General features: G+C 41.7%; 1 protein-coding gene across 4 annotated transcripts in view; it reads left to right on the top strand.

The window, feature by feature from the left end:
* Positions 1–18,365, top strand: part of LOC147903073 (kinesin-like protein KIN-UB) — a 155,703-nt gene extending 137,338 nt beyond the window's left edge. For 3 of the 4 annotated variants that reach the window (XM_087374170.1, XM_087374168.1, XM_087374171.1), the window contains 9 exons: positions 13,399–13,548; positions 13,654–13,785; positions 13,897–14,035; positions 14,121–14,213; positions 14,713–14,838; positions 16,928–17,053; positions 17,147–17,290; positions 17,472–17,600; positions 17,807–18,365. In XM_087374170.1, coding sequence (XP_087230296.1) covers positions 13,399–13,548; positions 13,654–13,785; positions 13,897–14,035; positions 14,121–14,213; positions 14,713–14,838; positions 16,928–17,053; positions 17,147–17,290; positions 17,472–17,600; positions 17,807–17,967 — 1,200 coding nt within the window. In that variant the 3' untranslated portion in view covers positions 17,968–18,365. The remainder of the gene's footprint in view (positions 1–13,398; positions 13,549–13,653; positions 13,786–13,896; positions 14,036–14,120; positions 14,214–14,712; positions 14,839–16,927; positions 17,054–17,146; positions 17,291–17,471; positions 17,601–17,806) is intronic. The other variant, XM_087374169.1, reaches the window with a different exon arrangement.
* The last annotated feature ends 4,233 nt before the right edge of the window (positions 18,366–22,598 follow it).

Here is a 22,598-nt window from a genome sequence, read left to right as displayed (position 1 = left end):
TCTTGGGTATGCAATGGCAACAAACGGGATTTCTGAAAATTAATGTGTAGGCCAGCAGCCAGTCCATACAAAGAAAGAGCCTACATTAGTGAAGAAAGATCCCTTGGAGTGTTTTTTGGCATGAAGAAAGAATCATCTGCATAAGCCTGACCCAATGTAATATATATTATTTGTCGCCACCAAATGATCAATATATTGAAGCATTGGATGCGTGGCTATAGCATACAAAATAGCATTGAGAGGGAAACCTTGCCGAACTGAACATTTAAGTGTCCAGGTCTCTGATAAATCTCCAAATAATAGCTGTTGTGACGTTTGGCAAGTTTGATTTCCACTGACAATGTGCCGGTCATGCATCTCCAAAGAAAAAGTCTTTGTTTCAAAGGCATTTTACACCTCCATAATAGTCGGAGATTCTTCCGCCACCATGAAAGGGGCTGCTTGATATGCCACAGAGTATTAGCATATTGATGAATCCAAGGGGTAGGCTGAAGAAGCTTGTAGACTTTGATGGAGGTCAAAACAGGCAGAGGGATAGGACGAGAGCATGTTGCAGAGGGGTACAATTGCCAATCCATAAGCCTGTCTGTGTCAGCCACAGGGGGAATAGGTAGAAATTGATGCAAGAGATCAGCAATTTTCTTCCATATCAATCTGTGATGCATTCCCGATGCATAAGAGGCAGTGGCCTGAGGAAAAGATAAGACATGGCCATGATCATCTACCACGTCATTGATGTATCTAATTCCCAATTTCATGAGATTATATGCCCGAACCGGTTCCTGTAAAGCAAGTGGAATGTCAAAGATGGCACTCCAATGAATACTTTCTTTCTCATTGAGTTTGTCCCCGAATGATTATCAGGAGCCCATTTGACTATAGAAAGCACTTGTTTCCAGTCCAGTATCAGAGCAATAGAGAAAGGGCATCCAGGAATCTTCCCTACAAATCTCCCAATGACAACCTCCCAATGATCAGTAGTCCAATGGCCATAAGCATTTGTCCTCATGTTGACACACATGGATGCTATCATACAAGTCCATGGCTGTTTTTGACGGAAAAAGGTATGGAGCATAGTCGCCTTCCTTGCAAGTACATGATATCTGATATTTAGAACATTAAGTCCTCCATGCATCCTAGGGGAGCACACCATTTCCATCTTCAGCAGTCTCAATGCTTTCACAGCAGTTTTTGTCTTCCATAACAGCTCCATAGCTTGAGACATAAAGGCTGAGATATCTCTAGAGGACCAATGTAGTAAAGGCAAGAAGAACTGAACATAAGACATTACAATAGACTGTACTATTCTGAGCCTGACATGAAGTGGCCAAGTAGAAATTTTCCAATATTCCAATTTATGTTGAAGTCTTTGGAAGATCCATTTTAGCTGCTGCTTCCTGGTGATATGCCATCCTATAGGATATCCCAAATGCCTGACTACATCTTTGGAATGCACTATCTGACCAGGCCAGAGAATAGAATGCCAATCACATTGTTTCAGGGGAAGCAATTTGGATTTGTCAAAGTTGATATGCAATCCCGCTGCTAATCCATACAATGATAATGTGGTCATAAGCATGCGGACTTCCCGAGGAGAGTTCTGTGGCATAAAGAAGGAATCATCAGCATATGCCTGTGCCAAAAAAGATGCAGCACCAGGGATTTTAAGACCAGTCATCTATCCTGTGCTTGTAAGATGATCAAGATACATCAGGAGGGGATGAGTCGCAATGGCATAGAAAAGAGCACTAAGGGGGCGGCCCTGTCTGACTGATCTACCCAGTGTCCATGACCGAGATAGATGACGTCCGAGAATGCACTGGGAAGTAGAGCCAGAATAAAGCCAATAAATTGCATTTGGTTTGAGAGATAAAATCCCATTGTACAGTGTCAAATGCCTTAGTGATATCTACCTTCTCTCTCTCTCTCTCTCTCTCTCTCACACACACACACACACACACACACACAGACACACACACACACACACTTTTTTTTGGGTGAAATCTTTGATTGATTATATTATATGAGTAGTAACCTCAAAATAAGATGCTACAATTACATCAACTGAAAATTTCAGTATATGCCAAAAAGACCTCATGATCTATGCAGCGAGTCTGCAAGCAATCAAAGAAAGATTGCTACAGAGAACACCTAAAAAAGCCAAATAGAGAGAAAGTAGGATCACCAAAGACTTTACAATTCCTATATGTCCATAAAGTCCATAGTGCCTAGTAGTGAACCCAAATGAAGAAAAGATGAAACTCCGGTTTGGATGGATGAAACCGAAATAGCCAGAAGAACTTCCCAAACGGAACAGATGGAAATCTCGCTCGCAGGCGCTGCCGAAGCAGATAAAAAAACTCACGAGACCACGGACAATGCCAAAACAAGTGAGGCACAGTCTCCGAAGAAACAGAACATTTGTGGCAAAGTGCAGGAGCAATGTGTCGATGAGCTAATAGCTGTTCAGATGGAAACACTCCCAAAAGAACTCGCCAAAAGAAAAACTGTTGCCGAAGCGGTACTTTATAGGTCCAAAGTTGTTGTAATCTTTTCCTCCACCACTTGGCTAGGTGATGCATTCGCCAAACAGAATCACGTCTCTCTGAAACCCAAGGTTGAGGCAAATGGATTTTATACAATGCAGGTATAGTGATTTGAGATAGCCTCAAAGGATGAGAATAGGACCCTGGAGAAGTCAAAGTCCAATCTTCCAGCCGGTCTTGGAGTTCCAAAGGAACAAAAGGCGAAAGCATAGAAGTAATTTGTCGCCACAAAGGACAATAATGAGAGCCCAATCCATATGTAGTGGCTGCTAGAGAAAAGGGGAGCACAGTACCAGCATCATCTATAACATCAGCAACCGAGGTGATGCCTTTAAACGAGACAAAGTAGGAACGTCAAGGTTCCTCTAAAGCCAAGGGAGGCTGAAAGACTTTCGACCAGTGAATGCTTTCAGCTCTCAAAGAATTCCCAAGCAAAGATTGCCGTCCATTCCATTCCAGATGAGAAAGAACATGCTTCCAATCAAGAAGCAAGCGGGAGACAAAAGGGCAGCCAAGCAAAGTGCCATCAGTGCAACCCAAAAAAAAAATCCCAGTGATCGAGTTGCCAATGAACAAAGGCAGAAATATTAATATGAGTGACCAGAGTCCTAATCATAAGAGCCCAAGGCTGATCACCTTGCAGAAATTGCAGCAACATTTTCCCCCTGTGGGAAAGAATATGCACATGAATATCCGTGATGTTCAATCCACCATGCATCTTGGGAGAACAAATGTGATGCATCGAAAGCAGCCTGAGACTTCTTCTGCTATGTTTGCATCGCCAAAATATTTCCATAAAGACAGACATGAAAGATGTAAGATCTGCCTCAGTGAACATGATCAATGGCAAGTAAAATTGAATATATACCACAAGGATGGACTGCACTATTCGAAGACGAAGGTGCAAAGGCCAAGTTCCTAGCTTCCAATACTCAATCTTTTTTCGAAGACGAACGTGCAAAGGCCAGGTTGCCAGTTTTCCAATACTCAATCTTTTTTCGAATTGAGTGGGTGGAATGATATCCCCGGGCCATAATAGACTATGCTAGTCTTTGAAATGCAAAGGGAGCAGCTTAGACTTTTGAAAACTAACATGAAGACCAGCTGCCAAATTATAAACAGAGAGTGTTGAAAATGGGGAGAAGGTGAGAGACACATGATTGGAGACAAGCTGAGGCACGAGCTGATGTGGATTGATAGATATCTTCACAGCAAGTACATAGCCTCTTTTATAGGCTGGGCAAGCCTTATCTTCCCACACAGACACCTCATAGATGAGGTCACACACAAGAGAATCTAGATCCTATAATCTAGGTGAGGAATCACATCTACCACATGAGGTGGCACAAGTGGCCTCAAGACTCTTCACACTCACACAACTATAGGACACTCCTAGGACTCTAGGACCACACACACTAGGACTCCGATTCCAACAAACCCCCCTTTGGAGCTAGGGTGAGAAATTATGACATCATCCAGACTGTGCATCCCAGGCAATCTCAGAGGCTAACAGCTGAGCATAATTCAGAGGTTGAACCAAGCACTCTCATGGCTTAGGTGTCAACGTGATCAGAGACTCAAATCTGAGCATGGATGCATGACCAACTCATAGGTCTAGGGAGTACACCAACATCCTGGAACTCGGCCAGGCCTGATAAAGGAAAGACACAACAACCCCCCTGTCTCCTAACTGGGTACATGGAAATAAGTGGAGCCTTTTATAGGACAAGGCACACAAAATGACAAATTATTACATCATTTTAGGGGGACTACCCAAGGGAGAGTACCTAACACACATGACTCTAGAAAGCCCACTCTTCATCTATCACCTCATGGAGGGATAGACCATAAATAGCAGCAGTGCATGCTTGTTCCTCAGGTCCAAAAGGTGTAGCTTCATCGTCTTCGTCCTCGCTTTGCTCCGCAACCAGATTGGCATGTTCTTTGGCTTGTACCTTTGCCATTTTCTTGAAGCAACGATCCTCTGGATGGCCAAGTTTCTGACAGTAATTACATTTAAGAGGTTTTCCGTTCTTCTTGGGCTTATTCTTGAGAAAGAATGCTTTGCCAGATTCGAAGGAAGATTCTGCTTTCTCTGTAAGCCTACGGTCCTCATCAATGAGATGAGCTACCATATCCTTAAAGCTCATATTACGGCTGACTCTTCGGACAGCAAGGATCTCATTGTACTTGGAAATGTCTTCAATACTGGAGAGAAGTACAGCAACTTGATCATCATCTTCAACAATGGCTCGGATGGCAGATAATTGTTGGAGAATTGACCCAAGATTGCTTAAGTGTTCATTGAGGGTTTCAGTTTCCTTCATCTTGAGCTTGAAGAGTTTTTGTTTGAGAAATACTTTGGAATTATTGATCTTATTTCCAAACAAATTCTCTAACTTTTCCCAAACGTTGTTTGTTGTCTTATCAAAATCCACATGGTGGATAAGGTTGTCAGCTAAAGCTAGGCCAATGATAGCCATTGCTTTATCATTTTGGTTCTCCCACCAATTGATTCTAGCATCATCACCTTGGGGTTTTGGCTCCTTGCCATTGGTGATATTCCATATGCCTTCTCACATAAGAAGAAGCCAGAGTTTTGTCTGCCAAGTTGGGAACTTGCTCCCTGAGAATTTCTCGATGAACGAGGAGTTTTTTATGCTATCCATTGGTGGGAAGGTCTTAGCTGTTATTACAGCCAGTGTCTAAATCCCTTACAATGGTTACTCAGATTTCAAAAAAGGCCCAAATTTTACATGGTAGGAGCTTCAATTATGCCAAAGGAAGACACAGAACAAAAAAGCCCTAAATTTTAGGGTTAGGATTGCTGCAAAATTAGGGTTTGCAGAAAATTGGGGCTTTTCAAAATTTCCTAGAGCATAGTGTTCTAGCAATACTAGGGAAGCTTCAGACCATAAAAGCCCCAACAAATTCACCCAAAAAGGGGCAAAAATATTCAAAATCGCAATTTAGGGTTTTGGGCTCAGAAAGGAGCTGGAAAAGTGTGAGCATGAGCATGAGAGTAGGCAGAATATCTCAGACGGACTGTTTGCAGAAGATAGCACACATTTCAGGGCCGGCTGTACGGACAGTAGGCCAGTTTGTACGGCGCAACAGTCCAGCGTGCGTAAACGTAGCACATGTCGACGTAGATCAGCTCCTTCATGCAGCAGTGCTGTTGGCTCTTAAGCAATTGTGGGCATCTTCTCAGCCAACAGCTCACCAGTCAACGTAGGAGGTAGTGTAAACTGAAGGTCCGGAGTTCGATCCTCCGTGGAGGCAACATCAACGTTGAGCAAGGAAGCAGTTGCGAGGGAGGCTAAAGGTAGTAAGCAGAGGAGTTAGCGGAGGAGATAGCGGACAGAATGGCACAGTGTAGAGCAGAAGCGGGAGCAGCAGCGTGGGCTAGTAGAAGGGCGAACAGAGGCGGTAGAAGAGTGGCGCAGCAAAGTGGAGACATGGCAGGAGAGTGGCGCAGGTGTGGCAGCAAAGGATGGGCAGGATGCTTTTCAGGAGAGTGGCGCAGGTGTGGCAGCGAAGGATGGGCAGGATGCTTCAGCATGGCTCTGATACCAACTGTTGAAAATGGGGAGAAGGTGAGAGACACATGATTGGAGACGAGCTGAGGCACGAACTGATGTGGATTGATAGATATCTTCACATCAAGTACATAGCCTCTTTTATAGGCTAGGCAAGCCTTATCTTCCCACACAGACACCTCATAGATGAGGTCACACACAAGAGAATCTAGATCCTATAATCTAGGTGAGAAATCACATCTACCACATGAGGTGGCACAAGTGGCCTCAAGACTCTTCACACTCACACAACTATAGGACACTCCTAGGACTCTAGGACCACACACACTAGGACTCCGATTCCAACAGAGAGGGCCTGCATTAAGGCACCAAGATCATGGGGCGTATTCTTCGGGATAAAGAAAGAATAATCAGCATAAGCTTGAGCAACCATGCTGCGATTAGCATCCAATTCCAAGCCATGAAGTGATCCTGTAGCCACAAGATGATCAATATATTGCAGCATAGGATGAGTAGCAATGGCATACAGTAAAGCACTGAGAGGGCATCCCTGGCTGACTGAACAATGAAGAGTCCACTCATTAGAGATATCCCCAGAAAGAATGCAAGCTGCATTGCTATCTCTGTAAAGCCAGTAAATAACCTGCTGCATTTTTTGTCCAAACCCTAAAGCTCGCATAGTTTGCGAGATGAAATCCCATTGAACTGTATCAAAGGCTTTTGCAATATCTACCTGCAAGAGTAGAACATCTTGCTGCGTGTATTTGGCATATTCAATCCCAATATAAACATTGGCAATGTTATCTGTGATATGGCAACGTGGAACAAAGCCATATTGGGAGGGATGCAACCCATCATGCAAATAACCTTTAATCCGATCAACCACCATTTTGGCAACAATCTTGTAAATGAGTGGCATGAGCGTGATTGGCCTCCAATCACCAAGTGAATCACATAGCTGCTTTTTTAGAATCAGCTTGAGAAGACTCTTTTTCCATGACACAGGCATTTGCTGATTTTGCCATGCTCTATTTACCATTTGCAGCAAGGTGAATTTAAGAAGATCCCAGAATGCAAGAAAAAATTCAATAGTGAGACCATCCCATCGTGGAGATTTCCATCTGCCATAGGATCTCAGTGCATTAGACAATTCCCTTTCAGTGAAGGGATGTTCAAGTTCCAAAGCCTAAGCATTAGACAGAATTGGATGAATATGCTGTAAAAGAAGCTGACGTGCAGACACAACCTGAGGAGAAAGAGTGTCCACATGCCCAAAATGAGTGGAGAAGTGCTGCACACATAAATCAGCAAGCTCTGAACGAGATGTTGACCATTAGCCATCAGGCATCCGGGTCCGACAGATATTGGCAGCCTGTCTTTTGTAGTGTAAACTCTTAAAAAATTGTTTGGAAGAGCAGCCTTTATCCAAAAATGCCCGTTGTCTGGATCGAGTTTCCCATTTAGCAAGCTTTTTGCTATCGTTGGATTGAAGAGAGAATTGAGCCTGACATAAGAGCATGCTTTCCTCTGAAGACAAAGGGTGAAGATGAGCAAGCTCAGTCAAACTCTGACAAGTAAATTTGGCATGTGCTACAGTCTCCCTTCTGGCTTGCATATAGGATTTGCCATAATCTCGAATAACTACTTGCATCCGAGCAACAAAAGCCTGCCAAGCATAATCCAAACCAATGTGTATCTGACGAGAGAGAGGTTGAATAGCATCAGAGACCAAGGCTTTAAAGTCAGCATGCTCTAGATAACCATTATTAATCAGCAAAAGCCTTCGGCAAGGCAATCTGTCAGTGGGAAGTTTATGTAAGGAAAGCCTCAACCAAAGAGGAGCATGATCAGAATGTGTGAAAGCATGATCAACCCAAATTTGACAACTAAAGGCATCACAATGCTGTGGATCAATCTGATACCATCTGTCCAAGTGTGCTCGATAAGAAGATTGAGCATTATGCTGAAAGGTATAGCTCGGAAGCATGGGTTGTAATTCCTTTCAAAGATCAACCAGGCGCAACTAAATCAAAAAATCAAACCATGCGTGTGTTTCAAAAGCCAACATATGAGTGTGGCTTGAGGTGTTGTGACCCGATTGAGGGGCATTATTAAAGTCACCACAAATGAAGGCATGTTGTCGCCATGGATAAGTATGCATGGCAACCCAGATCAAAGCTCTATCACGAGAAGATTGGGGAGCATAAACCGATGCAAATTCAAAAATTTTCCCTTGAACAAGGCATTGAACAATAATCCCTCTACCATGGTGATCATTGAGAGCCACAACAGGTTGAAGGTCGTGCTTTACCAAAAAAGCCACACCAGAAAAGGACTGCTCTCCAGCATAGAAGATATCATAACCCGCAAATTGGCCTATCTGACCAGCATACATATGCTGATTATGCTCTTGCAAAGCAACTATATCAGGCTGCAATTGCCTGATATACTTACCACACATTCCTTGTACATTGAGAGTAACACACTTCAGATGATCAAGCATATCTACAGTTATGGGACAGGTATGTACAGCAACTAACGGGCTGTCTACATCTGCATTTCCACCTCAATGTCCGAGCCTCTGCCTTGGGATGAAGCATCAGCCTGAGGAGAGGACAAAAGTGCAGCAACTTCTTCTTCAGGAAACAAGGTCCGATTTGCAGTCATAGCAGCCCAGGTCAAGCCAACACCAAAGTTTTCAGCAGGTATTTTCCCATGAGAGGATGCACCACTCCAAGTCCGAGAAGGCAAAGGTCGCCTGGGGAAGATCACTTTGCGAGGAGTTTGCCATCCATCAGTCAAAAAAATTTCCCCCTTCCCGTGAGGTGGAGAGGACAAAGGCACAAGAAAAGAAGCATTACCATTTGAGACAGCCGGGGCTTTGCCTTTGTCTTGAACAAAGAAAAACTGTTTGACCCCTTTGTTTTTACCACAGAAGAGGCATTTGCATTCTTATTGAAAGGCTGAACCATTTCAGCTTGCACTAGCATCCGTGGAGCTCGGGAAGGGCATTGTGAAGCCATGTTCCCAAATTGCTTGCATTCAAAGCAAGCACCTGCAAACAGCCCCCACTTGAGCTTGTAAAAGGCACTCCCCATGGAAACATTATTCACAGTAACCGAATATGAAGCTGGAGTGGGATGATCTGTATCCCACAAAATGCAGAAGCGATTTGAATTTCCATTGGGTTGCGGTAGACATACCACCTTACCGAGGGAAGCTGCAATTTTAGGTAGAAGAGAAGACAAGCATTGAGGAAAATCCACAACTTCTACCCAAACAGGGCAACGATGCCGAATCAATGCTTGATAATCCTGGGTGGGAGACTAGGGCAGGACAATCTGCTAGCCATAGAAGAGAGGAGAGTGCTCCAGCAAAACCTGACGGTGCTCCTCATCAGCCATGATGATCTCAAAAAAGCCCCTCGCTGCATAATAAACTTTTTTGACATAAGAACCACCCAAGGTTCGAGTCAACCAATTCCCAACATCTGCTGTAGCAGGCATCCGTCCTGGGAAGAAAATTATAATGGCATGCTTTACATACTCCTTAACTGGATCAAATATATCATCCACTTCCACCATAATGCCAGTGGTGGGAAGTGGATCTTTCCAACCTTTGCGGGTGTCTTCAAACCCTTCATGCATAACCTCATAAACAAGTTGAGACACACACACACACACACACACACACACATCAGCTTGTAAATGGAAGTTGTTAATGGATAAAAGTCAGAATCCCTTCAATAACTCAAGTAAAAGGATACATCCTTGTGGTTCTGCCTCCAAATGCACCAATCACATTCAAGTAGAATCCCTTCAAAAACTCAAGTTAAATGATACATCCTTGTTTTTCTGCACCAGTCCATTCAAGTAGAATATGTTTTCCTTCAAAAGAGCTAACTTATATGAAAGACTGGTAGAAGCTGTTGGAAAGTTGAGCAAAGAACTTGTTATTGTTCTTACAATAGATCATATCAATATTCATGTCCACCTCATTTTGGATAAAATACTTGAGTTTAGCATAAAAAGCCCTTTGTCAACAAGGCTATGGACAATAGGTGAATCACAACGTGGATGAGTTTGATGATTACTTTGACATAAAGGTTACATGCCAGACTTATCAAATTGGAAATCATTTTTCCAAAGTACAATTCATCATTGTAATGCTTAGGAATCTTTAGAACTCCAATAAAGAAGGATGAGGCGTGCACGCACTCAAGTCAAGGTAACATGCCTTTAGCACACCGCCACACGGATGTAACATGCCTTTAGCACACCCCTAAAAGTCCATTATATCGAAGGTATTTACAAAAGCCTCAAATTCAAGGAAGGTTTTGTTCACTACTCCCTCCCTTTTGGTCAATTAAACCATGGTGAGCTCAAATGTGCATGGATTTCACAGCTGTGTGAGGCAATAACCTCGAGTGTTGATTTTTCGATAGGATTGACAGTGGCTTTTGGTTGATAGCCTAATGGATTACTTATGATTTAGGAATATATGTTTTTATGGCTGATATTTGCAAGTGTGGATGCTTTCTTTGGCATGGCCCTGACATTTGGTCTTCAACATTGGGACGGGGTGAAGGAGTTTGCATCTCTATTGTCTAGTCTCTAGCTTCAATGTTTATTATGAGGATGATGTCATCTGCAACCGTGTAGCTTGGGTGGGTTTATGAGTTGGAACATAAGACAAGCTTTCGGGGTGCTTCTTTATGGGAGATCCCTCCCATGAGGATAACGGGAAAAGTTTATCTTCTCCATTAGAGGACAGGACTCTTGATGGGAGTAAGGATTCCTGAGGATGTAAGGTAGCCTTAGCTATTCTTTCGGTCATGTGATTGCATGAAATGTTTTTCGGTTGTGACAGTAAGACATGGCAGCTCCCAAGGAGTGCAAAAGCAACCACAATTTATTTAGAGTACCTACGTAACCATACATCAATTTAAGACTGAGAGTCTTTTGGTTTTGATTTAAACTCTCTGAGTAGCCCGTCTTTTGGTTTTGATTTAAACTCTCTGATAGGGCTACGCCTTCACAGTAAACCGCCCATTGTCCATCCTTTCTTGCAGCCCTGACTTTAGCTAATTCAGTTGCCTTATTCTTGAGTTGAGCTTGTGTAAGCTCCTCAACTATCCATACTTTGGTACCCTTTAGCTTGTAAGATTGTCAAGAAGCTTGATCTGCATGTCTTTTGACTTCAATGTAAGGATTGCATGACCTTTATAGTGCGTAATAGTAGCGCGTAATAGTAGCTGGCCTAGAGTCGTCATCATCCTGCTCATTATCATCCGTCCATTCAATGTTGGGCAAGCCTGCTTTGATGTTTGTCAATATTTCACTATATGTGTCCTCCTCTTTGTACCAATCTTCTGGGAGTCCCCCTATTCTAACCTGCAGCGCATTATCACATCTAGCTTCGTGTTCTTTAATCTCTGCTTGAATATCAGACTTGCTTGCTTTGGTGTCCACTTCCACAATCACTTCCTTCTTAGCAGTTTGTACTTCAATGTGAACCAGATCTTTGACTGTATAGACGAGCTGTGGGGTAGGGCTGGAATGCTTCCAATATTTTACAATCTCTTGCTTACCAGGCCCTTCCAGAATGTGAAGTTGAGCCTTGACTTCTGCCAGTTCCAATCGTATCTCTCTCACTGCATGCTCCAGATAAAAAATCTGATCCTGTTGCCCAAGGATGGTTCGTTTTGAGCCTTCTCATTGGTAATTGCGTGCATACGGAGAGGGTGTCATGGCTGCAATTGTAGAGTACCGAGTCCTGATGGAGGTTGAAGGAGTTGAGGGGGACTTGGAGGAGAGGGTAGGCCAGTCCATAATTGGTTGTCTATAGAACCCCTGAGCTGAACCTAACCCCCGGGTTGGGTTGGGGGTTTAGCCCAACTCGGGGTTAGGGTTAATTTGCTGTTTGAAGAAACTGGCAAGGGGGGGGGGGGGGGGGTGGTTGTTGACGATGAGATTAGGGTGGCTGGCGACTACTGGCTTCGTGGAAACAATTCCAAGGAGCCAATAATGACTCATCCGAAGTTGATCCGAGGATCGAACACACAACAACATCACAACACAAACCAACAAGTCTTCTAGCACGCGCGCGCACACACACACAGAGCTCATAAGCAAGGTTAGATTTACGAAAAGAAATCAGAAAAAGTAAGAGGGCTGGTGAGAAGCAATCTGCTTACAGTTCAAAAGGGCTAGAACCGGCCTATGGAAAAAATTGCTGACATTCTGGAAGCTCTCTTGCTGCAAGGTTGCTCTAGGGTTTTAGACCCTATTGCACAATGCTTTGGTATGCTTGGGTACTTTTAATTTTGTTACTATATAGGCTATAGCTAGCAAGCACATGACAAGTCCGGGGGTTGGAAATTTCCCTAGCCTCAAACAATAGCTCGAATTCAAAGTACTTGTCTCACAACTCAAGCCTGTTAACAGCTTGCCCTCACTTTAGAGCATTGAAAAGAATCTGCCAAATTCCTGCCAAAGCAAATTCAGAAGAGCATCACCCTGGACCCAAGCATACCCCATGGGATGAAACTCTGAAAAATGAGAGCCTTGTGACCTTAGGCCAAAAGTTGATAAGGGGTGCGGCCAATGAATCCTACTTGTCTTCTCCATGCCTGACAAGTCTGAACTTGAGGGTAACTTGGCAGAGCAAAAAAACGTAGTATATACTTCAATACATAGCTGAATTCAATGGCCTACTCTACGCACCAGCCACAGTAGAGTTGGAATAAGAAGCTGTAAAAGCCTACAAAGTCTGAGTTGGCAACCTCATTTTGCAACCAATGGGTGTGACTCTTTGCCTTCGATGCAGCTTCCTATAGCACATATTAATGAGATTTATGAGGTACTAGCAATTTGTTTGCAAAGCATATATTAGAGCTAATTTGCACATCATGTTCATGAAACTCATCCTAGATCTATTTTCAAAAAGAAGTTACTACAGATGTTTTCTATTACGAGGAACAACCAAAAGTCTACATTCTAGTTTCACTTTCATAACTCTCAAGTGGTTGAAATGTAAAGTGTCAAAATCCCATTACTACGCTTCATAAGGATGTAAGCCACAACTGAAAAAATGCTTCCCCAACATGGTCATAAGTTAGGCAACAAGTATCGTATCTATTTATTTTTTAACCTTGAGGCCACGATTTTGAAGTCAAATTTTACTAAATATTTAACGAGTCATAGATTCACTTTTCGGGCCAAGCAATTTGTAGTCATGCTTGATCCAGGTTGCAATGTCACAACTTCAGTATAGTTTTCAAAGTTGTCAACAATTTGCATGAATCCTTGCAGGCAATTAATCCTTCTAAGAAGCAACTAGATGATGAAATATTGGAGTTGAAACTGAAGCTGGAGGATGAGAATCACTTGAGAGTGCAAGCTGAAAGGGAACTCAAGGCATTGTGCTCCAACTATTCTGCAAATAAGAATGGGATTTTGGAGGTAGAACATGAAATATATATCCTTCCACGTATGGAAATCAAGGAAAATTCAGCGGAATAATTATGGTTTGAAACCTTAGTTCTAACTTTAACGTGGTCTGGCAAGGCTAAACAGAGCCCAGAGCTGCTGACACTCAGCAAGAAATTGGAAGAAGAGACAAAGCAAAGGGGGAAATTGGAAGAAGAAAATAAACACTTAAAGAACCAGCTATCACAGCTCAGCTTTGAAGCTGATGAGGTATGATATTTAATTTTGATTTTTTCTTTTAATTTAGGGAAATCTTAAGCTTGGCCGATTTGATGTTGAAAGATTACCTGAATGTTTACTTTTTAATTTGGTATGTTGTAGACCAAGAAGACCCCTGAAAAATCGAGTTCTGGAAGCAGCTCTTTTGGATCAGAGAGTCCCATGAGTACACAAAGGACAAATCAAAGTAGTGATGGTATCAACGGTCAAAGATCAACCATTGGAAAGCTCTTTGAACAAGGAAGGGCCAAGTAATCTCCTTTAGAATTGCAAATATTCAATCTTTGTTGCAGAAAGCGTCCTAACCTTAGCTTTCTCTATTGCAGTGGGACTACAAAAAATCCTGTCTTTATTAGAATCAGAGGATGTTGAAGTTCGTGTTCATGCTGTAAAAGTGATAGCGAACCTTGCAGCCGAGGGTATGTACACATCAATACTGGATAGAAATGGATTGCTCACATGTGCAAAAGACCCATTAGATTTTCCACCTTAGTAGACTATCGGACCTCATCTATCTATTTCGAGTGCTAACCTCATCAAAGGGTTTGATATAAAAAGAGGAATTTTCCTATACATGAAACAAAAGATAGGTTTGCAAGCTGCTGCTATCTTATTTTTGAGTAATTCTGCAAAAAACCTAGAACTTCTGCCGAAGCCCTGGAGGTTTGTTACCAACACACATCAGAAAGAATTGATTTTATCATGACCTTGGCACGATTATTTATATTGTATCTCCGAATTGATGTTCTCAGCATGATTCCCATTTGCAAGATTCATGCATCTTAAAATTAAAAAAATAGCTTTCCGGGGAGAGACAATACATTGGCATTGCTGGAAATTCTAAGCGGACCATCCTGACTGAGTTGCTTGCTTCAAGCTGTTGTTTTATAATTGATCTTTTGTCTTTTTAATGATCAGAGGCAAACCAAGAGAAGATTGTGGAGGCAGGAGGGCTTAGCTCACTGCTATTGCTCTTACAACATTCAGAAGATGAGACAATCCGCCGTGTAGCAGCTGGTGCAATAGCCAATTTAGCCATGAATGGTACAGAGTTTTTCCTTGTAGCAAGTAAAATCGGTTTTGTCACTAGGTTGATCTGTTCAATTTTTTGGATAGTTGAGGGGGGATTCATAATTCATACAATTTCCTTTTCCAAATCATCCTTCCCCCCCCCCACCCCGACCTGGGAGGGAAAATGAGAAAAAGAAAACAGAAAGAAAGAACTTGCCTTCCCGTCTATGCCCAGCCCTCTGTCTTATTTGGCATTTAGTTCTGGCAAAATGGGGAGTCATTTGCCACTAGCCGTTTCTAATGCAGCGGAGGAAAATTGACACCATAAAACTCAACATTTCTTAGCCTTTTAACTCTCAATGTACAAACAGAAGCTTCCGTACACTGGCTAGGCTCAAAATAACTCAACATTACATAGCTACAGCTTGTTCCTAATTGTCACTAGGTTGATCTGTTCAATTTTTTGGATAGTTGAGGGGGAATTCATAATTCATACAATTTCCTTTTCCAAATCATCCTCCCCCCCCCCCTCCCCCCCCAACCCCGACCTGGGAGGGGAAATGAGAAAAAGAAAACAGAAAGGAAGAACTTGCCTTCCCGTCTATGCCCAGCCCTCTCTCTTATTTGGCATTTAGTTCTGGCAAAATGGGGAGTCATTTGCCACTAGCCGTTTCTAATGCAGCGGAGGAAAATTGACACCATAAAACTCAACATTTCTTAGCCTTTTAACTCTCAATGTATAAACAGAAGCTTCCGTACACTGGCTAGGCTCAAAATAACAACATTACATAGCTACAGCTTGTTCCTAATAGGACGTTAAAAGAAGTGATTCTGGTCCACATGGTCTGGTTTCCATTGTCTACATTGAATCTCGTGCACGTTTGTTACATCATCCTTGGAAAACATGCTATTGTTTTTGGAAAAGGATTCAAGTCATTATAAATCACTCTTTTGCCTGGATATCGTTATTTGTAAAAACTTTACCAGCACGCCTACTATAAAGTCGAGTCCTATATATTTTGTAGATCAAGGATGTTTTTATAATCCCTGAGATTATGAGAAGTTGCTACATGCTTTGAATTTCATCGAATGCATCTTCCTATTTATCAAAATTATGAACTACTTTTGCATGCCCCTATATGACAGCTGATCTTTTCTTATTCACGTATCTGTAATTGAAGACTTTCCTAAATCTTTAATCTGTCCTTTTAAGCAACAATGTAATCTTATCAACAAGGTTCTTTCTTGTAATCGTTCTTGCACATTGCATCTATCTTAACTTGCGTGATGTAAGGTGAACTCAAGCCCCTCTTCGCTTTTCTTTCTGGCATGGGTTCCACTGCAATCACTCTGGGAACTTGTGGCATAAAAACAATCCAGACAATGACAACGACAAGATATAAAGATCCATGGGATGTCACCCAAGAAAAGCCCGAAAGTGCTAGACATATTGACTTTTTGGGTGCACCTGCTGTACAAGCCCCAAAGTGCTAGACATATTGACTTTTTGGGTGCACCTGCTGTACGTAGCAATGTCTACCAAGCTTGATTCAGTGCATTACATTTGTAAACCTGCAGCATCAAGAACAAATAATGGTAACAATTGGTGGTGCAGGTCCAAAGAATCTCCATCAAAGGAAAAAGCCTAAGGACTACATATAGCAACCATTTTGTGAACCTGCTTTTAATGTAAATGTTCATGCTTTCCTCCATGTTCTCAAGCAAGCTCCTTACCGGGGGACCTTATATGAAAGTGGCTCCTTACCGGGGGGGCTTATATGAAAGTCTACATAAAAGGACTTTAACCCCTATGTGGTACACGATTTTTCCTCATTGCCCGTCGTGTCGGTGGATGGTAATTGGTGTGTATAGACTTAAAGTCTTAGATGCTTTTGAATGGCTATAACTCCGGATAATTTAGGGTCATGTGCTGCTTGTCACTCTCTAGAAGCTTCTTATTTGAGAAACTTGGGCTTCATTTCTTCCAATGGGTGTATTCGTCTGCCAGGGATAGCAGATACTCTACTCTGGTCATGCACATTGGAATGAAACTTCTGAGGTAAAATGCATGTCAAAAAATGCAATTAGACGTATCTTATTTGGGAAATTGGAACTGCCGCAGAGACAAATCAAGAGCTAATCATGTCGCAAGGAGGTATTGTGTTATTGTCAAGTACGGCAGATGATGCAGAGGATCCACAGACCCTGCGCATGGTAGCTGGCGCAATAGCAAACCTTTGTGGCAATGGTATATACAAATTTAGTTTGCTGAACCTGAATTTCTATTTAAAGGTTTGAGCAGATACAATCGTTGATTGCAACGCTTGTATTCTTATTTCAGATAAGTTGCAGAAAAGGTTGAGGGATGAAGGTGGTATTAAGGCTCTCCTGGGCATGGTTAGATCCAGGCATCCAGATGTCCTTGCTCAAGTTGCCCGTGGGATAGCAAATTTTGCTAAGTGCGAATCTCGAGGTGCTGCACAAGGTGGGTGATTGTTGTTAGACTTCTTATAGACTTGTTTTATAACCTGCATGGTCTTTTTTTTTCCCTTTAAAATACAGGCCTCTCTCTAGTCAGTCACCTATGTGAGGGGCTGTGTTTCTCTCTAGTTTAGAAAGGTCTATGTGAGGGGCCATGTTTCTGAACGGTTTGATTCGGAATACAGGGGTAAAGGCTGGGCGATCACTACTCGTAGACGATGGTGCCCTGCCATGGATCGTTGCGAATGCTAGCAATGAAGCATCACCCATCAGACGGCACATAGAGTTGGCACTTTGTCACTTGGCACAGCAAGGTACTTCATGACTCGGAAATGATCTTTGTACTTTGACGAGAACCTTGTTACTGGATGGGCTTAAGCCATTGGAAACTTCAGTGGGAAACAACAGAAATGCAACACCACAGGGTGGCTTTTGTTTGAAAACTGTGTCTGACAGATATGTGTCTCAAAGTTCTCGTTGAATGCTCCTTCTAAGCCCTCGATCCTGGTTCTTTTGTTAGATGTCAATGCAAAAGATCTGGTTGCTGGTGGTGCTTTATGGGAGCTCGTTCGCATCTCTAGAGAGTGTTCACGAGAAGATATACGGAACCTTGCTCACCGGACACTAAGTGCCAGCCCCGTATTTCAGGCTGAGCTGCGGAGATTACATATTATCTTGTAATTATTGCATAATATCTTCCTTTCTCTGAGTGTCTTTTGTAAGACATGTATATGTAGGATCTCCATAGGTGTTCACAAAAGCCATTGTAATTTTCCCATATTTACACACCTATTGTTTTCAACATGCTCTCAATATAAATTATCATTGTATATCACATTGAAAGGAAGTGAAAGGGGATCCAGTGCAGCTTCAAAAATTTTGCATTGGTACGAAATGTCCAATATCAGAGTTACAACTATGGAGTTCTTAATTTGTAGCCAAGGCTATCCCAAAAGTGTTAGGCGATATGGGAATTGTAAGTCCATCGTTCTCTCATGGACTGTTGACAGATCAAGTACGTGATTCCTGCTTGCTTCCCGATGTATTATCATAGAAATTATTTATTAATGAATAAAAAAGGCGACTTCAGTACTTAATGTTATGTTCACGCAGATTTGCAGTTTTCTTTCTATGCGATTTTTTTTCTCCATAATTTAGGAGATTTTTGTACGTAAATATGCATTGTGCAGCCTTTTATGTGGATTGATTTTGATGGACTCAATAGTAATTTTTTGGGAAAAAGGAAAAAGGAGAGAAAGCCCTTGTTGGAAAAGCTTATTCCCTTGACTGCACTTGAGAGTATGGGTATTGCACTTGAGAGTATGAGTAGGAGGATACTTACCCTTAATTAAGAAAAAGTTTTCTCTACCTTTATTGTTGAATAAGCTAAGCATAGGGATACATTAAAATACTTGTTTTCCTAATAAGAAAAAGAAAAGCATGATTTTTTTTGGCTTTATAAAGGTGAATATACTTCAAAAGTTCTTTATTTATACCCTTTAAAACAACAATGCCAAAGTCATACTAATTCTAGACCTTAGAATTTTATCTTTTAAGACCAATTTAGGCAAAGTTAGAGGGAAAGATGACGCTCATACATGAGTTTTGAAGCCTGTAGTCCCAAGTTACAACTCTGCATGTTCTAACATGATTCTGTACTACTGGGATGGATGCAAGTGAGCTCATATATTTCTATGATCATTTCGTAGTTTGATGTTAAGGATGTTATAACATAGGGAGGTGAAAAGGACCTAGGGGCATTTTAGTGGTCACCTTCCCAAACTTTGTAAATTTTTAGAACATGTTAGCAATTTTTATAAAATGCTTTGAAGAATTATCGAGCTCTAATACCTTTGTAACATCAGGTTTTGTTAAAAATGTAGGAGCATGACATCTAAGTTTTTGTTGTAATGATGTTAGATTGGGAAATGTTTTTCTGGTAGATCCTCTTTATTATGAGGTCATGACTTATATGAGGTTTGTCAAATTTACCTCTATATGTACCAGAATCGACACCACATTGTGGGTCTAATTTTTCAAAGGCTAGTATGAATAGTGAGGCTGGATGCATAGTTGTTGAATATACCCTTAACACTTGGGAGAAATGCACAAAGTACTTGTAGGTAGGATAGATCTTACAACTAATGGTGTTGCTTGGTTTTCTAGTTTTCCACGTGGCATGAAGATCCGAAGGACCTGGGATATGAAGATCCATTAGGTCTTTAGCATGCCAAGCCGTGATGACCATTCTTGGAATGAGTATGAAGCCATTATCGCCCTCAACTTCTACGAGTACCATGAACACCTGAATAAGTTATTGGTCATGCAACTCTATTAATGACTGGTGTAGAATTCTAGTTTTGGGCAAGGAAAAAAAAAAGGAAACTCTATCTATTATAAAACAACTAGAATAGGCTTTGGAAAAAAGAGGGACGAAGATGATAGGGCACTCTTGGAGTTTGTAGAAAAGTCCATAATCATTATGCAAAGCTACAATAACTTTCAAGTCTACAATAACTCAACATTAGCTTTTATGATTTAGACGAACTCTTTGAGGAGATTCAAGAAAGCATCTTTTCTTATCTTACCTTGATCGCTTCTGTCACACCAAGGAACAATAATAGTACTTTCTTTCGTCCTAGTGTTTTAGAAGTAGAGCTACGAGCTTGTGACCATAAAGTGTGGGAGATGATGCATGACGTGAACCTTTTAGCTCCTTTTGCTAAAGGTACATGGATAGTTTTTATTGACTTAGTTGATTGAGCAAAAGTAGTCAAAGTGAATGCTAAAATAGTAGGCCAAAACTTTGATATAAGCATTGTTTATAATTTTTCATTCACCAACCTTTTTCCAATGTACTTTTGTGATGCCCTTCTTCAATAGGGGTCTTTGCCAAGTGCAAACATTATGATGAATGGAGTCCCCTTTGGATTACCACCATTTCCATGTCATTTGATAAAGAAGGTGAGATTTTTGCAAGAAGTGCGATTATCATTGTCACTCACAATGAAAACGGTGTAGCTATTACAAATAAATTCAAAAAAATAATAGCACTTGAATTACAAAGTGTGCTAGTACATTTGGGCCAATAGTAACAGACTCAATCATTTGTAATATACAAGTTATGCCCATTCTTTAGTGTCTTTCTACAATTGAAAAAGTTGATTAGACAAAATGTCTTTAACCACAAAAGTTCATAAATGTTTTATAACATTCCTACATAAGGAATTCTTAAGCGTCATTATCAACATAAAGAACCTCGACGCTTGGTTTATAAATACTTAACCCCTATGCCATTTGGTTTTTAAAAATTTCCCAAGAAATCGGGTAGCATCTTGACCCAAACTAAAGTTATGGGTGGACACTTGGATTGTTTCTAGCCGTTTGTAGGTATGTGATTGGCGGGATACACAGACACACATGCTCTCTTTCTCTCTCTCTCTCTCTCTCTCTCTCTCTCTCTCTCTCTCTCTCTCTCTCTCTCTCTCTCTCTCTCTCCCCCCCTGTGTGTGTGTGTGTGTGTGTGTGTGTGAGAGAGAGAGAGAGAGAGTGAAAGAGAGAGATGCATTGTTGGTATTTTTCCAGTGGGAAAGAAATTGACTCAAAGAAGGATTACCTCTCTTCTTTGTCCAAGATGTCATCGTGCTCCTAAGAGAAGACTTATTGTGGTTTTGTCCATATTCCAGGGACCTTTTTATGGGCCTATTCTTCATTAGCACAATAGTGTATCACACTTGCACCTTCAATCCCATATTTTCAGTCCCTGGATCACTCTGTCCACATTGCCTATGGGGTCTTCTTCGACCCCGCATCATTCGACAGATATTATTTAATTGCAGCATACCTCACACATTGTTGTCAGTTCTTTTGGGTTGGTGACACCCTTGTATGTCACAACCTATAGGATTGTTTTTCCATAGCTACATCAACTAGCCTCACATCCAGATGCCCCTTCTTCAGAGCAGCTGCACAGTCCATGATGACTTATGACATGTTCAGCATGCAACCATACACATTGTTCTTCATGCAGTCATCTTTTGATCGACCAATCTTTGATCTAGGTGGGCAACTTACTTTTTAGCTTTCCTTCCTCGTCCCTTTGGCCTATCTTTAGGGTTTTATTCCCAAAGGTGAAGGATGACCCCCAACTTGAGAGGAGGCAATGCACATTATGTATAGGACCACATAAGTTGTACTCATTGTACATGCTTTCACTATGTAGTCACTATGCTCACATACGTACATACTACTCTAATTTCTTTTCAATTTTGGATGCTATCATATGCACCAAACAAAATCCACAAACAAGTCTTGTACATGCACCCCTACTTACCTAGTGCAATTTAAGAGGGGGTGTTGAGGATGGTGTAAATTGCACCATCTACATAGGGCATAGGGGCAAACCCTAACCCTAACCCTAAGGTGTTCTGACATGTATATCTTCATGTTTCATGTTCAATACACTTAGTGTATAGGTAGATATATCGTGTGTACTCCTCTCTCTCTCTCTCTCCCTCTCTCACTTTCGATATTAGACCATGTCAAAAAAATTAAATCATCCCTGGCAGAGCCACCTCCCTAGCTAGCAGGCTGAGCTTCAAGTCGTCTAGCTCCAACTATGCTTCAAGTCCTTCAAGTCCTCTATTCTAGCTTATGCTTTGAAAGAAGCACCTTCCAAATATCTAGGATATACAATGTCGGGTCGAATCTCTATTGCTCACTCTGTGGGTGATTCAAGATTTCTAGTGTCCAACAGAGGCCCCTTTCCTTAACCTTCTTTGCAAGAATCGATTCACCAGAAAGCATCATCGTGGAAATCCTTCATGGTTGTTCCAATTGAGCATAAGAGGTTTGGTCTCTCCCTCACCCTCAATGCCATCCCTCGATCCCTCCTCAAACCTGCTCCCTCAATTATTCTTCATGGGAAGTAGAGAGCCAACCAAGAACTTCAATAGCTCTACATTGCTTAGGGAGGCCAACTAATCAGTATATTTGAGAGATTCCACATGTGGGCAATATGATTCCTTCATTGGAGGAGTCTAGCAGAGTTACACTTCTCACTTCAAGGATGATGCTGGTTCTAGCTCTTGAACTAGAATTTTTGAAATGGGTAGCTTGATCTCATAGGACCTTTTTCTCATGCTCCTCGGCCGCTTGAATCCAACGGATCCTCATATGCCTCAAGGTCAATAATTTTCAATTACCTTGGTTGCTCTTGCCTGACACTGAAGAATCTTCTCCACTCCAACAGTCAATGTGGAATGAAGTTTGAACATTTGCTCCATTCCAATTGGAGAATGGTTCTTCTTGGA

The sequence above is a fragment of the Dipteris shenzhenensis genome, chromosome 4 (genome assembly GCF_047967505.1).
Source record: "Dipteris shenzhenensis isolate YYH24624 ecotype China chromosome 4, Dip_SZ_1.0, whole genome shotgun sequence".
Classification (NCBI taxonomy): Eukaryota; Viridiplantae; Streptophyta; class Polypodiopsida; order Gleicheniales; family Dipteridaceae; genus Dipteris; species Dipteris shenzhenensis.
The sequence above is the reverse complement of the archived record's forward strand: the minus strand, read 5'-3'. Positions and strand labels throughout refer to the sequence as shown.